We start from the raw sequence: 21,880 nt of genomic DNA, 5'->3' as shown, positions 1-21,880 counted from the left end.
TGTAAGGTTAGCGTAGATGTCAGAGTCTAAAAACCTCGACACAAACCCTAAACCTTTTGCCTAGTCTGGGTGTTTCAGTGCTGTTACTGTATGTGTGCGTTTACCTTTGATAATGACACTCCCTAATACAAGAACAGCCTGACTGTCAGTACGGCTGGTTTGTTTTCAAATGAATGTATAGTTAGGAACAATAAGACAAACAAGTCACCTGAAGTAACATTCATAGTGCTCTAATAAAAAAAAAGAAGAAAGGAACTGACTGAGAACAAAACAACAGTGATGAATGTTCTAAAACAAATAAAAATAATAAAAAGTCATCGTGCCCTAACTTGAGTTTTTTTTTTTTTACCCTCCCCTTTTCTGTTTTTTTGACACTCTTCCCTTCAGAGCTTTGCTCTGGAACATGAGCTGTCCCAGGAGGGCGTCTTGTCTTGTCTTGTAGTTGTAGCCTAGTGCCAGGTGTGGCGACAGAGAGCCCATTATAGATGCTTCTCTTTGGTGACCCCGTTTTGCACGTGCTTCCTGCAAACACAGAGCGAGAGGAGAGAGTTAATGAGATGAGGAGTTAAAGGAAATGCATCTCTGTTTGCACCTCCTGAGTCAAGCAGTGACCACAAACCTCACAGTGAACAGAAAGGACAAAGACAATACCTGAAAATGACCCAAAGAAAAACCTTCAGATTGAGCTTGGCGAGTTAACAACTAAATACAGCCATACATGTGTCTGCCTGTCACAGTCACTGTAAGAAGATTGGAACTCAGCCACCAATAATTTGATTATTTACACCTGTGATTTTCATATTGTGACCTTTCAAAATGGCTGCTGCATGAATAAATAAATACATACATGAAGGACACGGGGGTGCTGTGCCAATCTCAGCTGACACAGAGCGATAGGCAGTAGGTCCGTCACAGGGACACATAGAGACAAACAACCATCCACTTTCAATGTAGAGCGTCCAATTTACCTAATCCCCATATTGCATGTTTTTGGGCTGTGGGAAGGACATGCAAACTACATGCAAAGAGCCTATTACTTACAAAAAAAACACAATATGCATTTATTATGCATCAGATTAACCTTAGACTGACCAGTCTCTCAGGTCAAAAGCATGACTCTGAGCCACAGCTTTTACATCCTCTTCACTCCAATTGTTTGTTCCCTGGTTACACCTTAAAGCTACGGTGTGTTGTAATTTCAATAAAATAACAACAAATAAAAATATACATATACGTCAAGTCCCTATATTTACATGGGACTTATTTAAACACGGTTAATACCACTCCAAATTTAAAAATAGACCAAATGAGAGAGGTTGTGGAACGGGAGTCTTAGGAATGAGAGTAAGCTCCTCAGGCGGGTTAAGCAGGTAGAGGGAATATCAGCAGTGTTCAAGGCCAGCGAGATAAGCAGTGTCACATAATCACACGTCCATATGGTGCCCGCCTCTTTGTTGATACTGTACCATCTGTCCACGATGGCCACTTATTATTACACAACCTCAAGTGGAGATCTGCTCCTCCTGTGTCTACACCTTCCATCACTCTTAAGGTTCGACCACAGGTTTTTCCATCTCTGGCCTCTCTGAAACTAAAGGGAGGGACCACGTCGTCAACTTCAGAGCTGCAGTGGTCAAAGGCTGCCGATCATCTGTGATCATGTCAGTCAGGCGCGAGGCTAAAGATAACTTCACAGATAAAAACAGAGGAATCCATAACTTCAGATAAAGCCACAGACAGTCAGGCTTTGGTTTTACTCAAGTTAGCACATTCTTATTTAAAGCTTACTATTTAAAAGTGCTGAGTTGCTCATTTACCCACCACTGCATTACACAATACAGTGGCTTCTCTGCTCTTCTAGAAGCAAACATGTAAAGATAATAATAAAAAAATTAGCTGTGCTTCATTATGTTCTTCTCTTATCGAGCTACAATCATAATTAAAATGTCAATAACTGTTAGGATCAGTTAGGGACAGAGTCAGAGACATGGTTGTCCATAACTATTATTTTTAAATTCAATTGTACATTTTAGGTGGTACACATTTTATTTGTTCTTGAAGAATTTTAAATTGTATCTATAAAACCCCCAAAAAAATGCACCTTTATCAGTTTGGTAGATAAAAGCCCTGGTACTTGTCTCACAGCATTAGTGCCCTGGTACAAGTTAAAGTGATAGTTCATGTTTTTTTAAACGTGTGATTGTATAAGGTACTGACACAAAGTCAGAATTATTTCTGCTGCAAACAAAAGTATGTAAACCACTCTCCCACACTCAACTCCACACAGAGAATCAGCGATTCCTGCTCCTCACAGAGGTAATGTCTCCTGTTAATGTCCTTGTCTTAAAAGTAATCATTTAATGATGAAGAAATTCAACAAATAGCATCTTTATGACAGCAGCTTTGGTTTTCTGCCAAACTGCCTGCTGCTAAAAATAAAGTCAACATTTAAAGGGACTGTGGTATAGAATGACCGTGTCTGACGTTGCTGCTCACCTCTGGGCAGAGTTGTGATGTCCAGCATCATCATCATCATCATCGTTGTTTGCTGCCTGAGGCTCCATGTGCAGGCCTTTTGTTGCTTTACTCTCCTCCTCGTCCTCGTACTCCCTGACGTCGTTCACCTCCTTAACCTTTAGCACCTTCACTACAAAAATAACGATGAACTGCAAAAGAGAGGGTATGGGGACACAGGAAATGCAAAAATTTCATGTTTTGTAACAGTTTTTCTTAAAACAAGCAAACAGTAGCCTTAAAATGCTTAGTGTGTAACGTCTGTCACCAAAATATTGCAAGTGTAGGAATGTCACTTTCCCTCCAGACTAACTACAAGCCTCAGTTGAGCCTGCAGAGCTTCCTGAAAGCATTCGTTTTCCGTTACTAACTCTCACTAACTCATGTTTTAGAGAACAGAGGATAATACCGTAACCTAAACTTTGCCACCGTCTCACTTTACCGGTGTAGCTGTTACACTGTCAGTCATGATGTAAAACACATCACTCAGTGTTATACTGAGAAACACAGAGAGTCAAGTGGAGCTGATGTACTTATGCCGTGTTTCCACTACATGGTCCCAGCACGATTATACGAGGTGTGGTTGATTCTCTGGCTGCATGAAACTGATGTGACTTAGTTTTACACGTGACACACACAAACCAGTGACTTGTTTGTTCTTTACTTCCTGCATAATCGGTCACTGATCTGAAATACAGGCAGGGTTAGTGATCGCGATCGCAGACAGTGCTGTTGCTAAATACACCATACTCCTCTGATAACATATTGAGATTTTAGACATTTCCTTGCTAATTGTTGAAGATTTGTTAAGTCTTTTTAACGGATCTACAGTTCGGCATTGTTTGCTTTGATTCTTGTGTCGGACGTCTTGCTCACACCTCTTTCTGTGACTACACTGTGACAAATCAGTGGCCGGCAGTCTGACGACATCACGCATTGTATTGGCTCAGCTCGCTTGGAACCTCGCCAGAGCAGGTATTTAAAAAAGTACCAGGTACTATGGCTAATAGAAAAGCAAAATAAATGTGCATTGGCAAAGCGAGGCGATATTAAAAAATTTCTTCCAGCCTTTTACTTGCGATGTTTGTCATTTTTTTTCAAACGTTTGGGGAACACTGCTGTAATTCATACTGACAAAGTCCTATGTGTGTATCTGTATAGGTGTATCTGTGTGTCTCCTCACCAAGAACCAGTAAATGTTCATGAGCAGCAGGGCCAAGAGAAGGGCGTTGAAGAAGAAATAGAAGGGGATGTTGGGCACAGACTGGAGGCTGGACACACATGTGGCATACAGCACTTTGAGAGGGAACCAGTAGAGACGGAACCAGAACCTGACAGAGACACAGAGAAGACCAGGAACACAATCATCATACATGTCTGACTGTTCATGACTGAATAAGAGTGAGACAGAACAATAATGAAGCCATGGGGATGACTGAAGTTTAATCAGCCTTTGTGCATCAACAGTGACGTATAAAACTGTCATGAAATTGTGAAAGAACTCAGAGGGGAATTTCACCGCACCCTCTCACCACCAGACCAGAAGAAAGTGTGAGCATCCAGTGATGATAAGCTGGTGGTGCTCAGTCATAAATACCTAAATACAGTCAACACTGAAGTAGAGAGGAGCGCTTGATTGGTTTAGAAGCTTAAATTGACCACTTCACTGCACCAGGACAGACTTCAGGAAGGGAAAGGTCCTGTTTGCTAATAAACAGTGTCAACTGGGCACATTTACTCATTGAAATAGTCAATTCAACATGCGATTGAAATTGCATGACAATATGCCTTTGGTGTGTACAGTATGTGTCTTTTGTTTATTGTTTGTTGAGCCTCACCAAGTGATGCTGAAGCTGACAGAACCCGAGTTGGACAGAATGTCGTTGAGCAGGTGATAGCCTCCGCCTCGGTTCTTCAGGTAGATGTTGAGCTTAGTGAACTCCAGCTGGATGTCATTGATGTCATGGAGGAACAACACCAGGATCCCTACATTGTGGTATCTGTGGAGCAGAGAACATACAGTACAATATGGGTATAAACGGCACATACAGGCTTACTCCTAATACCTAACTCGTTATAATATGCGTAACTGTATTTAGGATATTAAGTGAAAACAATCTCATAATGGAGCACATTAAGCTCTTTCTTTAAGCTGTTTCTGTCATTACTTAGGAGTAAGAATCTGTCTGAATCGTCTCTGAACTATGATAACTGTGGTTCCTGTCAGACAGTCAGTGCTGCAGGTTATAAATGACAATCAACCAAACAAATATGCTTTTGTTCAGCATTTTCTTGGGTTCAGTCATGCATGCAACTGTATTTCATGCTACCAGATGCTAAAAGCATGTTAAAGAAGTACAAAGACTTTCCTGTAATTCATCGTTCATATGATTCTTTGTGTGGCTAATTCTCTGCACTGTCATGATGCAGTGACGTGACAGCAATGGGACAATTTGAAATATCCGATACAACAGCTGCTGAATTGTGTTTGCTCTTATTTTGATATAGTTTGATCTTAATCAGAATCAGAATGAAAGTAGTCAATCAAAGTATAGAAATAAGACACAGAAAAACAAGGTATAAAATCCTCAAAAACAAAAAATAATTAGATATATATGCCTAAGCATTATTAAACATGGCAAGACATATGTCCTTTATCCTAAGATAATATAAATGCAAATTAAGAATAGTAAATTAATTTTCAGATATCAGATAAATATCAGATATCCAACCAAGCCATTAGATTTGCTAAAACAGTTGTTAAATGTAATTATACATGTATAATTGCTTAAATTATACATATAATTGTGCAGTTAACCCACAGGGTTCTGAAAAGATGAATTATAAAGAAATGAGGAACAGGAACAGCAGTAAAAATCTGAAAGAAAAAAAAAAAATCTAAAATTCAAATGTAGCTGGAGTCTGAAATAAAAATGTCTCTTTAGTGACTTAACAGGCTGAAGATTACACAGATAACCACTATAAGATAAGATAAGATCATCACCTGAAGGCATAGGAGAAGCTGATGAGTGCCAGTGTGATGATGTGGTGCACCACCATGACGGCAGAGTCTTTTCTCCACGCGTCCATGTAGATTGTGGCATAGATGGAGTGGCCATAGAAGCTTCCCTGGATCAGGTAGGCAATGGCGATATCTGCAGGCACTGACATACCACTCTTCCAGTCTGTGGGAGCAAGAGGGAAATGTGGGGAGTGACGAGGGGATGACACCTCTTATCTTTCAAATCCACTGATAAAGCAGCTTTAAGCAGAAAGAACAGAAAGCTGATGTTTTTGAGAAAACTCAAAGCTTCCCTTTTTAATCTGGCTTTAAAAAAAAAAGATTAATCCATTCACTCCTTTATTAATATTTTATTTGATTAACTCTTGGGTATTTTCCAAAAGTGTGCTCTGCTTCGATCAAATGTATTTTATTTAGTTAATTTTAAGTTTCTTTCCATCTAATTATTATTATTATTTCCTATATTATATTACTTATTTATATATTAATGTGTGTGTGCACAGTACTTGTTACCTCTTTAGGACCATAAATACTGTCCTTGTCAGGACAAGTAGTCCTCATGGGGACCAAAACCTGGTCATAATAAGGCAAAACCTAGTTTCTGAGGAACTATGTTAAAGTAGGTTCAGGCTAGGGTTAGGCATTAACTGGTTATGTAACACTTTTTGTTACATATCATGTATATGAAAGGTGCAAGTTAGTATTATCAAAATAAATGTGGACACTTCTCTAGTCTTTGGTGGTTGTATGTACTCTGTTAATGCTTTATAAAATGGGTTCCGCTCCTGTGCCTCCTCTTTTTTTTTATTTAGTTTCTTCTCAGACTATGTTGCTCATACTATGAACTGTAGCTGCACTTTCATGATCAAGTTGATCCTGGAGAGAATTACACAAGGTTTCTCAAGTACCAGAGGATAGTCAAGCCGATGTATGTCGAGGGATGCGAGGCTCACTAATTTCTCTGAAACCTATCAGATGTTGGACGGAAACTCTCTCCTCCTGTGTTTGAAGAGGTTGGTCTCTAGTGGGATGAGGTTACGCTCTGGCCGCGTGTAATGTTTATTGATTGGACCTTCTATCATTAAACATTGAGAAGAGGGCTGTTAGATGGATCACAACAGAAGGGCTGCCAAGCGAAGGCATGGGAACTAGAGCCTAAAGCCTTTTTTTCTCTCTTTTTCTTCTACCACGTTTCTTTCTTTCTCATGGTCTCGTTCCACAAGTCCAGTCACATTACACTGCTTCTGCTCAGGCTGATAGATATGAGCGGTGATGCAGCTGTTCATGATCAACCTGACATTGTCAACCATTGTCATCTTAAAGGTTTCTAATTGTGACTAATCCAAGCTCCAGGCACAATAACACACATCTAAATAATATAAGTTTTAATTTAAAAGGTGTCTATTAGATGATGTGTGCCCTTGTATGAACTTACACTTTAATAACAAGGCTCACAATAGGCACAAACCATTGGGCTCCACATCCTGTGTGCACTTCTATAAAACACTATCCAATTGTTCACTTTACCCCCACAGAGGCTCTGTAGACTGCTGCCTGCTGGTACTTTAGATTAAAATGACTTCCACTCCTTATCTAGCCTCTGAGGTTAACTGAAACATGTGCTATTAAACACATTTCCTAAGGTTAATGTCTTTTTTAAAGTGGACCTGTTTCAAATATGGCTAAGGTTATTATAGAGCAATTTTCAACTTAAAATAGATATTCTACTAATACTTTATTATTAGGGGGGGGGGGGGGATTAATACGTTTTTGTTCCAGATGCTCTATACAAAATAGGTAAGAAGTTGTGGAGCTTACTGTAGAAGACAGAGGGTGGGTCATGGAAAAAGGAGTAGGAGCTGAAGAAGAGCAGGTAGGTGCTGTAGGACCACGACATGGTGTAGAAGCCAAGCTTCCACGCACTCTCCGGCATCTTGGCAGCATCTTTGGGCAGCAGTCTGCACCACTGTGCTAAAGGCTGCAGGGACAGAGCAGAGACAGGGGCCAGGGTCAGACAGTGGGATAAAGAGACACTCAAATGACTTAGCTGTTCCTTCAGGCATGTGCAAGAGTGAGAGTGGACTACTGGGATAACATGTTCATTAAGAAGGCATTCATAAACAGTATTTTACATTCAACATAAGGTTCTGCTTTTGATGTGTGTGGTGAAGGAAGCAATTCACTACAGGAAATCCCATGCATGCTTGTGTCTTCTGATCTATTGTATCGTAAATAGTTTCCCTAAACTTAACAGAGAAATATATCTGATAGAAGTCTTACAGTTGCCTTTAACTGCAACATTTGTAGGCACATTTTTTATAGAAAAATACACACAATGTAAACTTCAGGCGACTGTTTAATTGTTTGTTGTGGCATATACTGAGACAGGAAGTGTATGGTGGCCAGGAGCCAGTGCTACTAACACTGTCAGGATGTTGTTTAAACGTGTAAGTATTTATCTCACTTTACAATCCCTCCTTATCTCTGATACATGTGCCCACATGCACCATCAACACTTACAGCGTAATTACAAAAATGTGACCCGTGACAGATGAATGTCTTTCAGGAGTCTGCTTATGGTTTGCTACGCAAGCAGAAACAGAGGAAGTCAGAGCGAAAGCTACTGATGTTCTGATGCAGCCTGATAACATGACCCCACCCACATACTCACGATGAGGCTTATGTTCCTCATTACCTCCCCAGTCTCGCTGCCTCCTCTCCCCCACCTCTAAAATATACATTAACACATGGAGGCATAAAGACAAGATGAACAGGGGGACAGGTCAACATAGGTTAGTTAGCTTCATCAGAGGTGAAGTAAGAACAACAATTGCAGCCACAGGAAAACCAAATTAAACTCACTGCCTCATAAACAAAATTCTACTCAGACAAGCACACACACACACACACACACACACACACACGGTACTTTGGAAAGCAGTCAAACAGTGTAACTAGAGGTGGGAAAGCGAAAGTTGCCCGAGTGAGTGATACAGTCCCTCTCATTCACTTTGTTATCAAGTAGCTCGTCTACAGGATACGATCTGACAAGCTCAGTGACTGATTAAATGACAAACAAGAGCGAGCACTCATAGACAGCAAACCTCTGCCAAGGCTGCTCAGTTTCCCACAGTGACAATTCAATCCCCTATCCCGCAAGGTGAACACATTTTTTTTATTTTCTCCCAATATCTTCCATTTTTACACCCCCAGAAAATTTCATCTAAAGCCATCGTTTACTTTTTGACTTATGCTCATTTTATTCTTTTGTCTCTTATCCATTTTGTTCACATTTTGGAATCAAAACAACAAGACAAGGAAGGAAGCTTGTGGTCTTCATTAGTGACAAATAAAGACCACACTGGAAACTGCTGATTGGCTGAGATGGTAGTAGCTTCCGCTCTATGTCCGGAGAGAGTAGTACACTTGCCACGTTCTTTAAAAGTCTGTCACTTTATCTGCACAAGTCCCTCTTTCCTAGCCCACCCATCGTCCTCCACCCTCACCATTATTTTGCACTGTCTAGATCCCCCCCTTTCTTCTTTTTACTCTCCAAACTCATGTCTTACCCCTGCCTGTGATATATATTTATAGAAGCCAGCTGTCAGCACACAGCAGACCCCCCTCCAATCTTCCATCACATCACACATACCCCCTACTCCCCGTCACACAAAAACATAAGCCTACGCACACTCATGCACGACCACAGAGGCTGAAATACAACAGAGCCTGAACACCGGCCAAGGCTCTGTAACACATATCTTACTTGTAAATCACCATTACTACAGTATCACTGCCGTTACATCTCTTCCTAATGTTTCCATATTTACATTCGCCAACTGTTTGTTCCTATTTCTACATTATTATAACTATCCCTGTCTTCTACTGTATCTGTGACTTAGGCCACTCGTCTGCAGAGGTACGCTTTGGTCCATGTGATGAAAATCCTGCCTACCATAGTATGCACAGACCTTGTCCGGATCTATGCTAAGACAACATTTGCAACTTTGCGGGATATACTAAACTTTTTATACAGCACACTTGTTTTGGTTGAAGGCGACAACAAAAGATCACAACATTCAAGGACTTGCTTCAAAGAGAAGTCATGCAGGAAGGTCACACCTGTATAAACCATCGAGAAGAATATTCTAAAAGAATACAAGCACAAATGGGGGCAAATGGGGAGAACACGCCACTACTACACTACTGAAATGTGAGCTCAATATGCAAGGTATGAAATACTAGACTGACGCAGACACTCATTTCAGTATGAATAGACCTGTGGCCACATACACACAAGCTGAAATGTACACAGCATCTATACACATACACATATGAGTATGAGTTTGATCTCACCCACATTTTATAACTAAAGAGGCAATTTCAGAAAAACTGGACGCAATTAATTGATCACTTGACATGAGAAAGTAGTGAGAATTATTCATCTCTGTTTCCCAAGGATCACAAAGTGTCTTGGAACTGGACGACCTGCAGATGGCAGTTCCGGTACACTTTATGTAATAAGTAAATAAGTCCTGTGCCAACCTCAGCTGACATAGGGCGATAGGTTGAGGTATACCCTGGACAGTTCGCCAGTCCATCACAGGGCCATGTATTGAGACAAACAACCATTCACTCTAACATTCACATCTATGGGCAATTTAAAGTGAAAAATTTAACTCATCCCCATATTGCATGTTTTTGGACTGTGGGAGGAAGGCGGAGAACCTGGGGAAAACCCACACACACAGGGAGAACATGCAAACTCTCAAGTCCAATTTATACTTCTGCGTAAAGTGCTCTGCGTAGGCTACGTAGAGACTCTGCGTCGACGCAGAGACTGTCGAAGAGCCTCTGCGTAGTCTCCGTCTGCACGAAATATTTTTTAAGTGTCCGTCACTCCGTCAAGTGACTACGGAGACGGCAAGAGCTGCGATTGGTCCTCAGGACAGGCTGAGCTAAGCTGCTCTGTGCCGGCTCTCAGTGCGCTCCGGGCGTCCTGACAGAGGCGGAGCTGATCCCCGCCGATAACGCCGCTGCCGAACTATAAATACGTCATATCTTAACACACACAGCACATGTTTAGACTCTAAATGGCCAATTTCTCGCCTCAAATTATCTTAAAACTGCGTTCCGTGACACAGAAAAGTGAGAAACGGCCACTTTTTCAACAACAACAGTCTTTCTCTCTCTTTCTTTCTCGGACGCCATTGCTCACTGTAGCCAGAAGCACAACAACCTTGCGCAGCGACCCATACTGATCGGGCGGGAAATTGCAGCGAGTGTCCGTCACCACGACGCAGAAGTATAAATGCTCGAGGTGTCTCCGTGGTGACGCAGACGGATAACGCATACGCAGTCGGAGAAGTATAATGTGGCCTTCAGTGGTGTTCCTGATGACTGATAAAAGCTTACAACTAAAAACATGCCATATTATATTAAATTAATTTTGTTGCGCTTCTCTGATGCACCAGCCATGATATTCACTTTGGTGCACTGGTAAATAAAGCTAAATAGAACTAAAAACTGCATTGTCCAATCAAATACAAGTATATTTGTACTAAATCAGTTAGTAAACAAAACTGACATATTCATGTTACAGAGAAGTTATTTTGAGAGTTTTTCCTCTTCCTCGCCTCTATTTTTAGGATGGAGGTGGTTTCTCTAATTTCAACCAAAATGTCAAACCACGGACAAAGTGCAGATTGTGAGACCAACAACCTGCCAATGGTTTCATTCTTGTTACTGTGTATGACCCGTCCAACTCTCTTATCCATCCACTCCATCCATCATAGTTTTCTATGGCAGGAAAAGAGAGAGTGGGGTTATAGTGGGTCATGAACACTGAGATAATCCACTGGTGCTCTGACAAATAAATGATATCCTCGAGTGACACTCAGCTGGGACCAATGACTCCTCCCTGTTCTCTCCCCACTCTTGACCCGCCCCTCCCCTCCACTGACAAACAGACACTTTGACTGAACTCCAGCTCAGTGCATCACCAGCTTTCACTAGACACTACTTTCATCATCCTTAAAAGCAGTTTTAAAACAGAAGCAGAAAAGGAAATGGAACAGAAACAGCAATGAAATTAGAAAGGCAGAGTGTCTGAGAGCAAGAGAGGCTTGATGACAAATAAGTACTTCCCTTGGCAACCATGAAGGGATGCTGAAAAAGCCCTACAGTGTGGCTAAAAACTCTCTTTTCCATTAATCTGCAGCTGCACTGCCAGTGCTCTCTTTCACCCTATACCCTCTAAAAAGTTCCCACTTCCTCCCTCCACCCCCCCCCCCCTCCTGGAAGCAAGTGACAAGACATAAGAGGCTCCACAAGCCTGTGACATAGAAACATTAACTGGAGCAGTGAGTCAGGTTGCTGGCTCGTGTGTGGATTTGTTCAATAAGGCCAGTTCTTTCATCCTCATCCTCTCTCATTCTTTGTGGTTGTGGGCAGCTTTGATCTCTAATGAGGTTTGACATCACACTGATCAACACAGTCCCACTTAATAACCCAATTCAGTTGTAGATGCTTTCTTTCAGACTGGTGTAAATAGATTTTTCCAAGACCAATTCAATAGGTAGCTGGATTTTGTTTTTAAGTCCAGCATAAAGGAAGCTCTTGTGCAAGTTCAGTCAGGAAGAATTGAATATGCATTGTTTCACTCTCACTTCCTGTTGTCATCTCCTACCAGACATGTACACTCTCATTTCCTAGCTGCCATTTCCCAGGGTGTCAACGTTGGGATCAGCTGTTCATCAGCTGGTCTCCTGTGACCTGTCCCGACATGCCTGCACCATTAGCCAATTATCTTGTTGCTGTTTTTTTTTTAATATGTTGTGCCTTTTCTCTCGCTCTGCTGTCGTGTACACAGAAAATACTCTATTGATGTTGCTTTTGTTAGTTTTTTGAGTTACTGGTTTATCCAAGAGGGTTTAATGCTGATCCATGTAGAGCAGGGTTTTTCAGCCATTATATTTCATGGCTGTACCCATGTAAGGACAGCGAGCAAGAATGTGGCAGCCCAATACTAACTATCCCAAGTGTCATTGTTCTGAATGGACATAATTATTTACATTATTAAATCTTTAATATAACCAGGTCTGGAACATTTAAAATTCTACTTTTGTTGCCCTAATGTTACCCTTGTAGTCTATGCTCATACGCTCTCGTTTCCCAACCTCCTTTTAAATGACTAATGTTGAATAATATTTTAATCATGGCTCCCTTACACACATACCATGATTATTCACAGGAAGTGGCTGAAGCTGATGCGAATTTGGTATGTTGCAAAGCTGTGCTTGAAGGGAGACACACATGCAAATTCATCCAGGTGGCCAAAGTAAGGCGGCTAGAACACTGATGTTGAACCAAGCGGCTGGCTGAACATTTGAACATGATTTGATTAAAACCACAATTAGAACACCCACTGCCATCTCTGACAAAACTAATATACACACAAGTGAGTGGACAGATACTGATGACCCATGGTAGCACACTCAAATTAGTAAATGTTATCCAGTCTAAACATACTGAACACATGAATTAGCAGATTTTAGTGCAGATACGTCTTACCATTGCAGAACAAATGGGTTTAGGGCAGAGAAACAGTATGTGTGTGTTACAGAACTATAGCGTGAATCACCTAGTTTAACCTTTTAGATGACACCAGAAGAGGAAGTAACACCACACAATATATATATATATATATATATATATATATATACATATATATATATATATATATATATACACAAGACAAAAAGACACAAGACAAAAAATTATAATAATTATATATATTTAGGAACAGGAACAGTGCACGGCACATAAGACACACTGTAGCAAATAAGCCACGTGCCAATAAGCCAGCATGTTCTTTATTTTAGGTAAAAAACATTTTCTCTGCCTTCTTGTGCTACATCCCTCTTTCATTCAGCCATTCACTGAAGCTGCCCCCCTGTCTGCTATAGTGAGAGCTATATGACATATGGCTGTCATTCATAATGCAGTTTACATGCCACTAGCAGTGCACAGACAATTAGTGCTGATCTGTGCATGCATGCATGCATGTGTGTGTATTTTTAACAGGCCAATCAACGATGCCCCATTTGGACCATTCTGATCCAAACACAAGTGCACGGTAGGAATGTAACGATTCCCCAACCAAATCCTGATGCAATACGATTCCCCATTCTGGGCTCACAATAAGATTTTTTTCACAATTGCTTTATGAAAAATAAAAATAAAAGATATTTCAAAAATTATTTGACAGGGAAAATGTTTCATCCTAAATATAATGCTACACTGATCATTTTCTGTGTCAAACTGTTGAACTCAAAGTAAAGTAAGGACAAATACAAACATAAAATATATTCAAACAGACAAACATTTACTTGAAAAAATTATGATAACATGGCTTTGTCCTGAGGAAAAGGATGGAGCATTCTCAAATCGGTGTTGCGGAGTTCTTTCAAAGACCTAACTAGCATAGTGGAGGCAGACACACTTAATTCAATAAACCAATTCCACTTACTGTGTTCCATTATATAATGGCACAAGGAAAGTAGCCAAATTATATGGTAAAGGCAAACTACAATTGTAGCTCAACTTAACTTTGCATGTCAGCTTGAATCATTAACTTTTAGTCACTTTGATAATCAAAATAAATCTATATAAACCAGTATTTACACAGGAGGCAGATTTATTCATTTGGACAGCCTAAGCAAAGCATTATCCTTTAACCTTAACCATGAACAATTAATGCCTAACCCTAACCAGAACCTAACCCCAGGAATAAAGACCAGGTTTTGATTCCCATGAGGACAAATGCTCCTGACAAGGTCAGTGATTATGCCAGACATAGTCCCAAAGAGGTAACAAATACAACACACACTTAAAAGTGTATGACACTTGATGTGATCTGTGCATGCAAAAATAAGCTTCAGCTTTCTCTTGATACTGCGAAGGAGTCTGTGTCCTTGTTAGAACAGAGACCGTGTAAAGTGTCAAGTAAGAATTCAACAGTGAGTGCCGCTGTCTTATAAAAGACTGTTCACAGTGTCCATCTGGAGGGAAAATAAGTGAGACAGAAAGAGAGAGGAAGAGGAAAAAGATTGAGGGGCCGGCAACAGCCTCTCACTGTTGCAGTCAAGGCCTAATGACACATTCCAGCTGAGCAGCAGGAACTGTCACAGTCCACAAACAGAGCTGATACATGGCCCTGTTTTGAGCTGGTGGTACAGTATATGTGCCTGATCCAGCTATGACTCACCACTATGAAGTGTCAAACCAGTGGCTCACCTCTCCTCTACTGCCAATTGTGAGGACTGTGACAAATATTTTAAGATCATGTGTATATATATATATATACACATACATATATTTATGTATATATGTATGTGTGTGTATATGTGTATGTATACATTTTAATGCCATATATTACTTGTCATAAAATGTAATTACTGTTAGACTGCCTAAAACAGACTTTTAAAATCCATGTGCATGTGTCAGTCAGACTGAAATTGTACTACATCAGATTGGTAAAGGCGAGCTACAATTGTAGCTCAACTTAACTGTACATGGAAATGTATTAATCGATGTATCTTTCATCTACTAATTACTTTCTTTTGTTCAGTCAAAGAACAGTGAAACAATGTCACTGCCACGTTTTACGCTGGGTGCGTTACAAGCAGAAAGAACCCTCCAGGCAGCCAATCCCCCCCAAGTGCACAAAGACCAGTTACAATGCAGAAAGGCATCATACAGTCCACTTTCTGCACACAGACCAGGTCAGAAACTTGATGCATAATAAGGCATATTATAAATATATAAACAAAGACACATGATTGAAACAATCGCACGACTGTCAAATGATGATAAACTGCAGCAAAGGTTCAGTGTCCGAATCAGTGGTGCTGACAGTTTTGTGAACCTGTAAGTGCAACATTTACGTTTGACAGGTTGACGCTCATAGAGGCCATAGATCAAATGTCAGGGATGTAAGGATGAATAAGTTGCTCACACAATAAGCCACATGATGAATTAGAGAACTGAGGAGAGGATATGACTATACTAGTAACAACCTAACTTTAGAACAACTGCTTGCAATTGGTGTCAAGATTACAAGAAGGTATCACATGAGTGGGCACTTTTGGATGAATGGACAGCACTTCCCGTTCACCACAAATCCAGAATCAGGTTTCTCTCTGGGCTATAGTGCACAATAATGAGCGGGGGGGGGGGGGGGGGGTGCTTAGTGAAGGGGGATCTAGGATCCGTGGTTGGGGAGCTTGTCAAACCACAGGCTGCGTTCACATTTAGAACAACAGCAGGGGACGAGGCGCTGCGCAGTTCTCTGCAGGGAGATAAGCACTGCAACATGACTGGAGCTGGCGAGCACACTGATGCTGCTGCTCTCCTTTCTTTCTGAGTGTATTAGAGTGTGTGAGTGAAAGCATATGGGTGGCACTGCCTGTGGTATTGAGATCATTTCTCAAAATCTCAATATCAATTACAAGACATAAATCGCAGAGAGTAATTGAACAATGATCAATGTAAATTGTTCTTTGTGGTTGTTTTGTTTGACCCACAACTTATCTTTATTTTTATTTTTAGGGCTTAACATGACAGCCTAGCACACTTTACTTTTCTTCAATCATTTCGACCAGAGATTTGAGAAGATAATTTGTTGGAGAGTTGCAGTTAGAAAACCAATAATCAAGATAGTAAAGGATGTTTTTGTTTAGGGTTGCAGAAAATGTCTTCAATAAAACCATGTCATCAGAATGGAAATAATGCATTTCAGTCTGCACTGGCTGCTCTACTCACGGTCTTGGGCTTTGTTGGCAGCAAACCCAGCATAGACAGAGACAGGTATTTGTTTGTTTATCGCAAGTCACATCACACTAACAATATTCCACAATATTATTTCATATCACATGGTTTCTTAACATCGTGCAGCCCTAGTGGACAGATGACAATTTGTCCCTTTTACGAACATATGCTTATGGTGTGTTTGTGTGTGTGTTATTTATTAATGATTGTCTGCATGCTGATTCAGCAGGCACCAGCCAAGACACACAACCCCTCACTTCACTTCATTTCACTTTGCAGTTCCTTCCTTCCTTCCTCCCCTTTTCCTTTTTTCATTCATCCCCTCGGATCACCCCATCTACTCTTTTTCCACCTTTTTTTTTACTCTCCCCCAGTGACGTCATTTTAACTCTGTTCTTTTTCAACATTTATTTTCTCTCTACTTCCTTTACCGAAATCATCCATGCTCTCATCCTCCTATACTGTTATAGTAGGAAGTGGCATATGTGACCAGCATAAGTGAAGAAAAAACATACAGTATCAGAAATGCAACTCATACACCACAAGATGAAGACCCACACAAATTTGCACAAATACTTTGATAAAGCATGTTTATAAAGAGTGGAGTTAAAGAGAAACAATGTAGGATTTCAACCTTCAAAAAATGTCTGCAGGACTATTTTGATGGTACATCAACTCACAACAGAGTGAATGTCACCTCTGTTAAAGCCTGAGCTGCTCTGCATCGTCTGCATTGGCAGTGGCACTATGGAACGTCTGATTGTTGCCAAAAAAGAACTACATTCTACTTTACAGTATACATCTAACACCAACAGCCTACAGCATGTTCACTCACTCAGTACTTTTACATGACATAAGGAAAAAAACAACAAAATGACTGTGTTAGTCCAACTAAGACCAGACTTAAAATATGTGTAAACGCGTTAACGGGTGGATCAATGCTATTAAACACAATCAAATCGAGCGTAGACGGAGTGATGGGAACCCACAGATTCTGTAGAGTGATCACTCTAACTCTGGAGTTGGCATCCAGATTCACAACTTCCCGATATTCAGCTTTTGCTGTGATGTTTAAGCATTGAAGTATGAGGAAAAGCTTATCAGAAAGAGAGATTACACAGAATAACGTCCACTCCAGAAACTGCTATACTTGTGCAAAGCTCCTGGGGAATTGCAAGGATCAAATATTTTCAGTCTGTCCAGCTCTGTGATATACTGCTCAACCCCCATGGATTTGCAGTCATTTTTCAGAAACGTTTCTGCCAACATGCCACTGTGAGCAAACGTATGCAAATGGTGCATGAAAATGTACTGACTGATATATGAACTGATGGAACCATGAGCAATTTGGGTGCATAACGAAAGGCTGAAACATACAGACCAGAAGAAATCAAGACAACTAGCCATTTATCAAACCTCCAGTTTAGCAAACATGACCAAGTTACCTAGTCCTCTGACCACAGACAAGTCAAAAGTCTCACACAGACTGGGTTAGTGTGGTGCCACTGACCAAGTGCAACATAAAAACTAAATTATAACACTATTTTGTGAGGTCACAGTCTGCAACCTTGAGCTTTAACCAAACGCTAATCAGTTCATCCTTGCATCCAACTGAATGTTTGTACCAAACATGAAGAAGATTCCTACACATGCTCTTAAGGCATTGTGTTCACCATAATGAAACAGATGGAGAGAAGGACAACCCAAACATAGATGCCTGTCTGTCCAGTGGCTTTCACCAGGCACACCAGTATTACTAGGGCTGCTTCCACGAACATGATCTGTACAGTGGAAAAAGATGCTCACCAGAGTAAGCCACAATATAAGTGGTTCAACTTTTTCAAAATTTGACTGGCAGTTCTGTACTTAACAACACAGGAAACAGATTAATGTTATCCACCAGCTCTCCTTGCAGATAGATTCTAAATGAGCAACTTCTGCAAATAGAAAAACAAATGTATAACAACTTTACAATGACCTGACTGACAGATACCCATCTCTTTAACTGAAAGCTTTATGCATGAATAATTGCTTTAGTGCACCAGTGTTTGAAGTCTTTAAATAGCATGTCAGTGGAACAAACATTCAGTTAAATGGAACAAACACTAATTTCTCCATTGGTGTGCAAGCTAGCATTTAATATCAGAAGTCTCATGAGGTCTAGATTTAGTTAAGTATGTGTGCTTAAGATTGTCTGCAGTTATTGCGATGCTCTATGATTTCACTTGACAACAAATTCTAAAACAACCGAAAGCAAATATTTTCCTCAACAATGCAAAAAGCATTTAAATCATTACAGACACGATATTAAATGCAATGTGGATTATTTGTTATTCAATTTTTAAAAAATGGTTTATTGTGTTCATGTCAGAGGTATGTGATGACCTCAAACAAATCCTCAAACTATGTCTGATAACCCAGCTCTGCTTTTGTGATGAATACAGCAATAAACTCACAATATCCTTCACACGACTTGTTAAATCAAGGCCATCAAGGGTCTGTGCATACTGTTTTATAGGAGTCAATGACTCACACACATAATGTGAGGAGGGGAAACAGGCCTCATTCTGTGCATTCCCAGGCAAACATCTGCCTTCACACACAGGGTACTCAGCAATGGCATGCCAACATCAATGTTGTAGCAATTTACTGTGTGGAAAACACACACCCCCACCCACAATAATGGCAGAGTAATACGCTGGAGGCTACGTCCACACTAAAGAGGGCCCTTCCCTGTCTGCACCAAGAGGGTGGAGGTACTCAGGAGTTGGATGGGTTAAGCCAATATCAGAGACCTGGGCATAGAGCCAATCTGTCAGAGTACAGCCTGAACATCTGCCCTCTGAGAAGCTTGTTACTGTTAAAAACAAAGTAGTACTGCTGCTTTTAGGGGCACTGCAGTCTCACAAGTGCACTCTCCTGGTCCTTAAGTGACTAAGTAAAGCTATTTTCTTACTTTATGGTAGCAGCATGTGTCTAATGTCGCAGTCTTGTGGTCTTATTTCCAAAAATAAAGCTAGGAAAATATTTTAAATGCAAAAGCTCAAATTAGTAAAGCATAAGCCAATAAGATAATGGTATAATTATCATCTGTGACACCATCAGAGGAAGATAAGTTACATATGATGAAACAGTCAAGCTGTAAAATATCTTGCGCAGCAATATTATATTGATTTTGAAACACCAAGTATAGATTTGTTAAGGTTTTTGTGGATTAGCATGAAAAAAAACAAAAAAACAATTATCGTTTCAGTCTACTAGATGTGCCAAGTGCTCACTCTCACTCAGCTATTGTGTGAGTATATCACAATAATTTTTTTTGCAAATACAGTATTGTGATTATCACGATTGTAAATATCGTGATAATATTGTGTTGTCATGTGTGGTGTCTCTGGTGATTCCCACCCCTACAATAAGAATTGTAAAATGCTTACTAAACTAAGCCAACATTTCATTTTATTGCTTAGATTTATTTAACTTTGTGGAATTATTGATTTTTCCAAGAGGTATTGTTTTACAATATGTCGTATAGTGATTTTTCCTAAGAAATAATACATACTTTTTACACATTTTCATTTATACCAGTGCAGTACCCATACCTGATCTCTGGCATTTCCTACCCAAACAATGTCAAAGTCGGTACTGCACACTCTGGTGTCCTTAGTAAGTCACATGCCAAGTTTGAAGCCTGTTTGAAACTGTTGGACAGTTATGCAGTTAACAGAGAGATTGTGTAAGAAGCACAAAGAGAGAGGAGAGGGCATTTGCATCATAATTTTCAAATTGACATAATACTGACTTGACACACCAAAAAACACCACCAGAAATCTAAATGCTTCAATATCCAATAATCCTTTAAAAAGACTGGAATACGAGAGAATATTAAGCAGAGAGATTGTATTCAGTGAGCATACATTTATACTAACACTAACACGTGGTCTTATTTGACACTACCTCTTATTTTGTAAGAGCTGACTGGGTTTTACATGTGTGTGCACACTTCCTTATCATACTAAAACTGGCACCATCTTGAATGTCTCACTATATCCAAATGACAAACTATGCATGGGAAATTCTGTGTGCAAGAGCTGTTTTAGTTGAGTGAGGGTTGGGTTAATGTTTTCTGACAATATAGCTGTGCTGAAGCAGTGTCAGTGCAGATGACCTCTTCATTCTGATTTTATTATTTTATTCACTGTATATTAAACCTCCATCTGAACCTAGTATTTTTTTAAGATCTGTTGTAGACATTGCATCACATTCAAACAGCTATGCAAGCAAAAACGCATGATGTGCCTTCAGTGACAACTCCTGAGAGATGCATCCTCAGAGGCAACTCCTGCTGAGCAGAGGCTCTAATTAGAGAAATGAACTTCTAGATCCATTAATTAAGGATGTAAATAAATTACTCATGAGTTACCAGGGGATTGGTTATGTGTTGTGATTAGGGATAAGACCTGAAGTATCTATGATCTTATATTGGTTCATACTAAAAAAAAAAAAATCACTAACAATAAGTTAATTAGGTGACTTTTCATTATCAGGATAATAGTGAATGGGAAAGTCATGTCAGGTGAGTGATCTTTCCAGTCATTACAAGACAAAATTATTTATTATGATCTAACGTAATAGTCACTTAATATATATGTAAACAGTATTTATTCAGCATGATATAGAAAACAAAGCATTCCAATATGTCCAATATTTTTTAAACATTAGTAACAATAGTCCATCTCTTTCCTCTGTATCTGAATAAGCTTTCACAAAATGCAAAGAGCGAAAGTTGAGTAGTTTGCATTAAAGCAGTTTGTAACATATCTGGCACCATAAGTAATTAGTAACATGTTTGTTAGTAACATTTTACATAGCACTTTTAGGCCATGTTTATGTTTTCTGTAACATTAGTTACATTAGTTCACCGACTAAAATACAAATATGTGCACATTTACTAAAAGCTTAAGCATGAGCACGAAATAAAGGTTGACTATAGACAAATGACCCCATCTGTTTACATTCACAATCCTAAAAAAACAGTTATCGCAATATTATCATGAATGGCAATCATGATGTGACAGGGGAGCGTCATGTGTCGCCCCATGGCTATGATTGTGGTTCTGTGTCACGTACCTGAAACACACTTTCTGTCAGTGCCTGCCTGACCTGCGTGCACAGAAAGGCGCAAAAGATGAACAGGGCGATTTCGGTCCAAGTAATGTACGCATTATCCAGCAGAGTCCGTTTGGAGAGCTCCAGACCGCAACGGCCACAGTCTCTCCATGCGCCCAGCATGACTGACGAGGCTCTGGTGATGAGGTCCAAGTATCCCGGCATGGGCTCCACTTCTGCGGGGCCGGTGTGACCGCTCATTGTGGTGAGTCACGGGAACAACAAGAGCGCTGAAATCGTGGTTAAAAAAATAAATAAATAACAAAATAATCCAATTGAGGGCGAGTGCGCGTCCAGGGAGGAGTTCGGTCTTGACTGTGCCTCTAATCCGACACACAGGCTGCTCGC

At 40.2% G+C, this 21,880-nt stretch overlaps 1 protein-coding gene across 1 annotated transcript; it reads right to left on the bottom strand.

Annotated features, from left to right (window-relative positions):
• Positions 1–479: 479 nt before the first annotated feature.
• cers1 (ceramide synthase 1) lies at positions 480–21,733 on the bottom strand (the record flags this gene model as incomplete). Its single annotated transcript, XM_083887486.1, has 7 exons — positions 480–522; positions 2,497–2,666; positions 3,698–3,845; positions 4,353–4,514; positions 5,519–5,699; positions 7,355–7,514; positions 21,494–21,733. 7 exons carry the CDS (start codon positions 21,731–21,733, stop codon positions 480–482), a joined length of 1,104 nt encoding a protein of 367 aa, XP_083743612.1.
• Between the last annotated feature and the right edge of the window lie 147 nt (positions 21,734–21,880).

This window comes from Microchirus variegatus (assembly GCF_963457635.1).
Source record: "Microchirus variegatus genome assembly, chromosome: 4".
NCBI lineage: Eukaryota > Metazoa > Chordata > Actinopteri > Pleuronectiformes > Soleidae > Microchirus > Microchirus variegatus.
The sequence above is the reverse complement of the archived record's forward strand: the minus strand, read 5'-3'. Positions and strand labels throughout refer to the sequence as shown.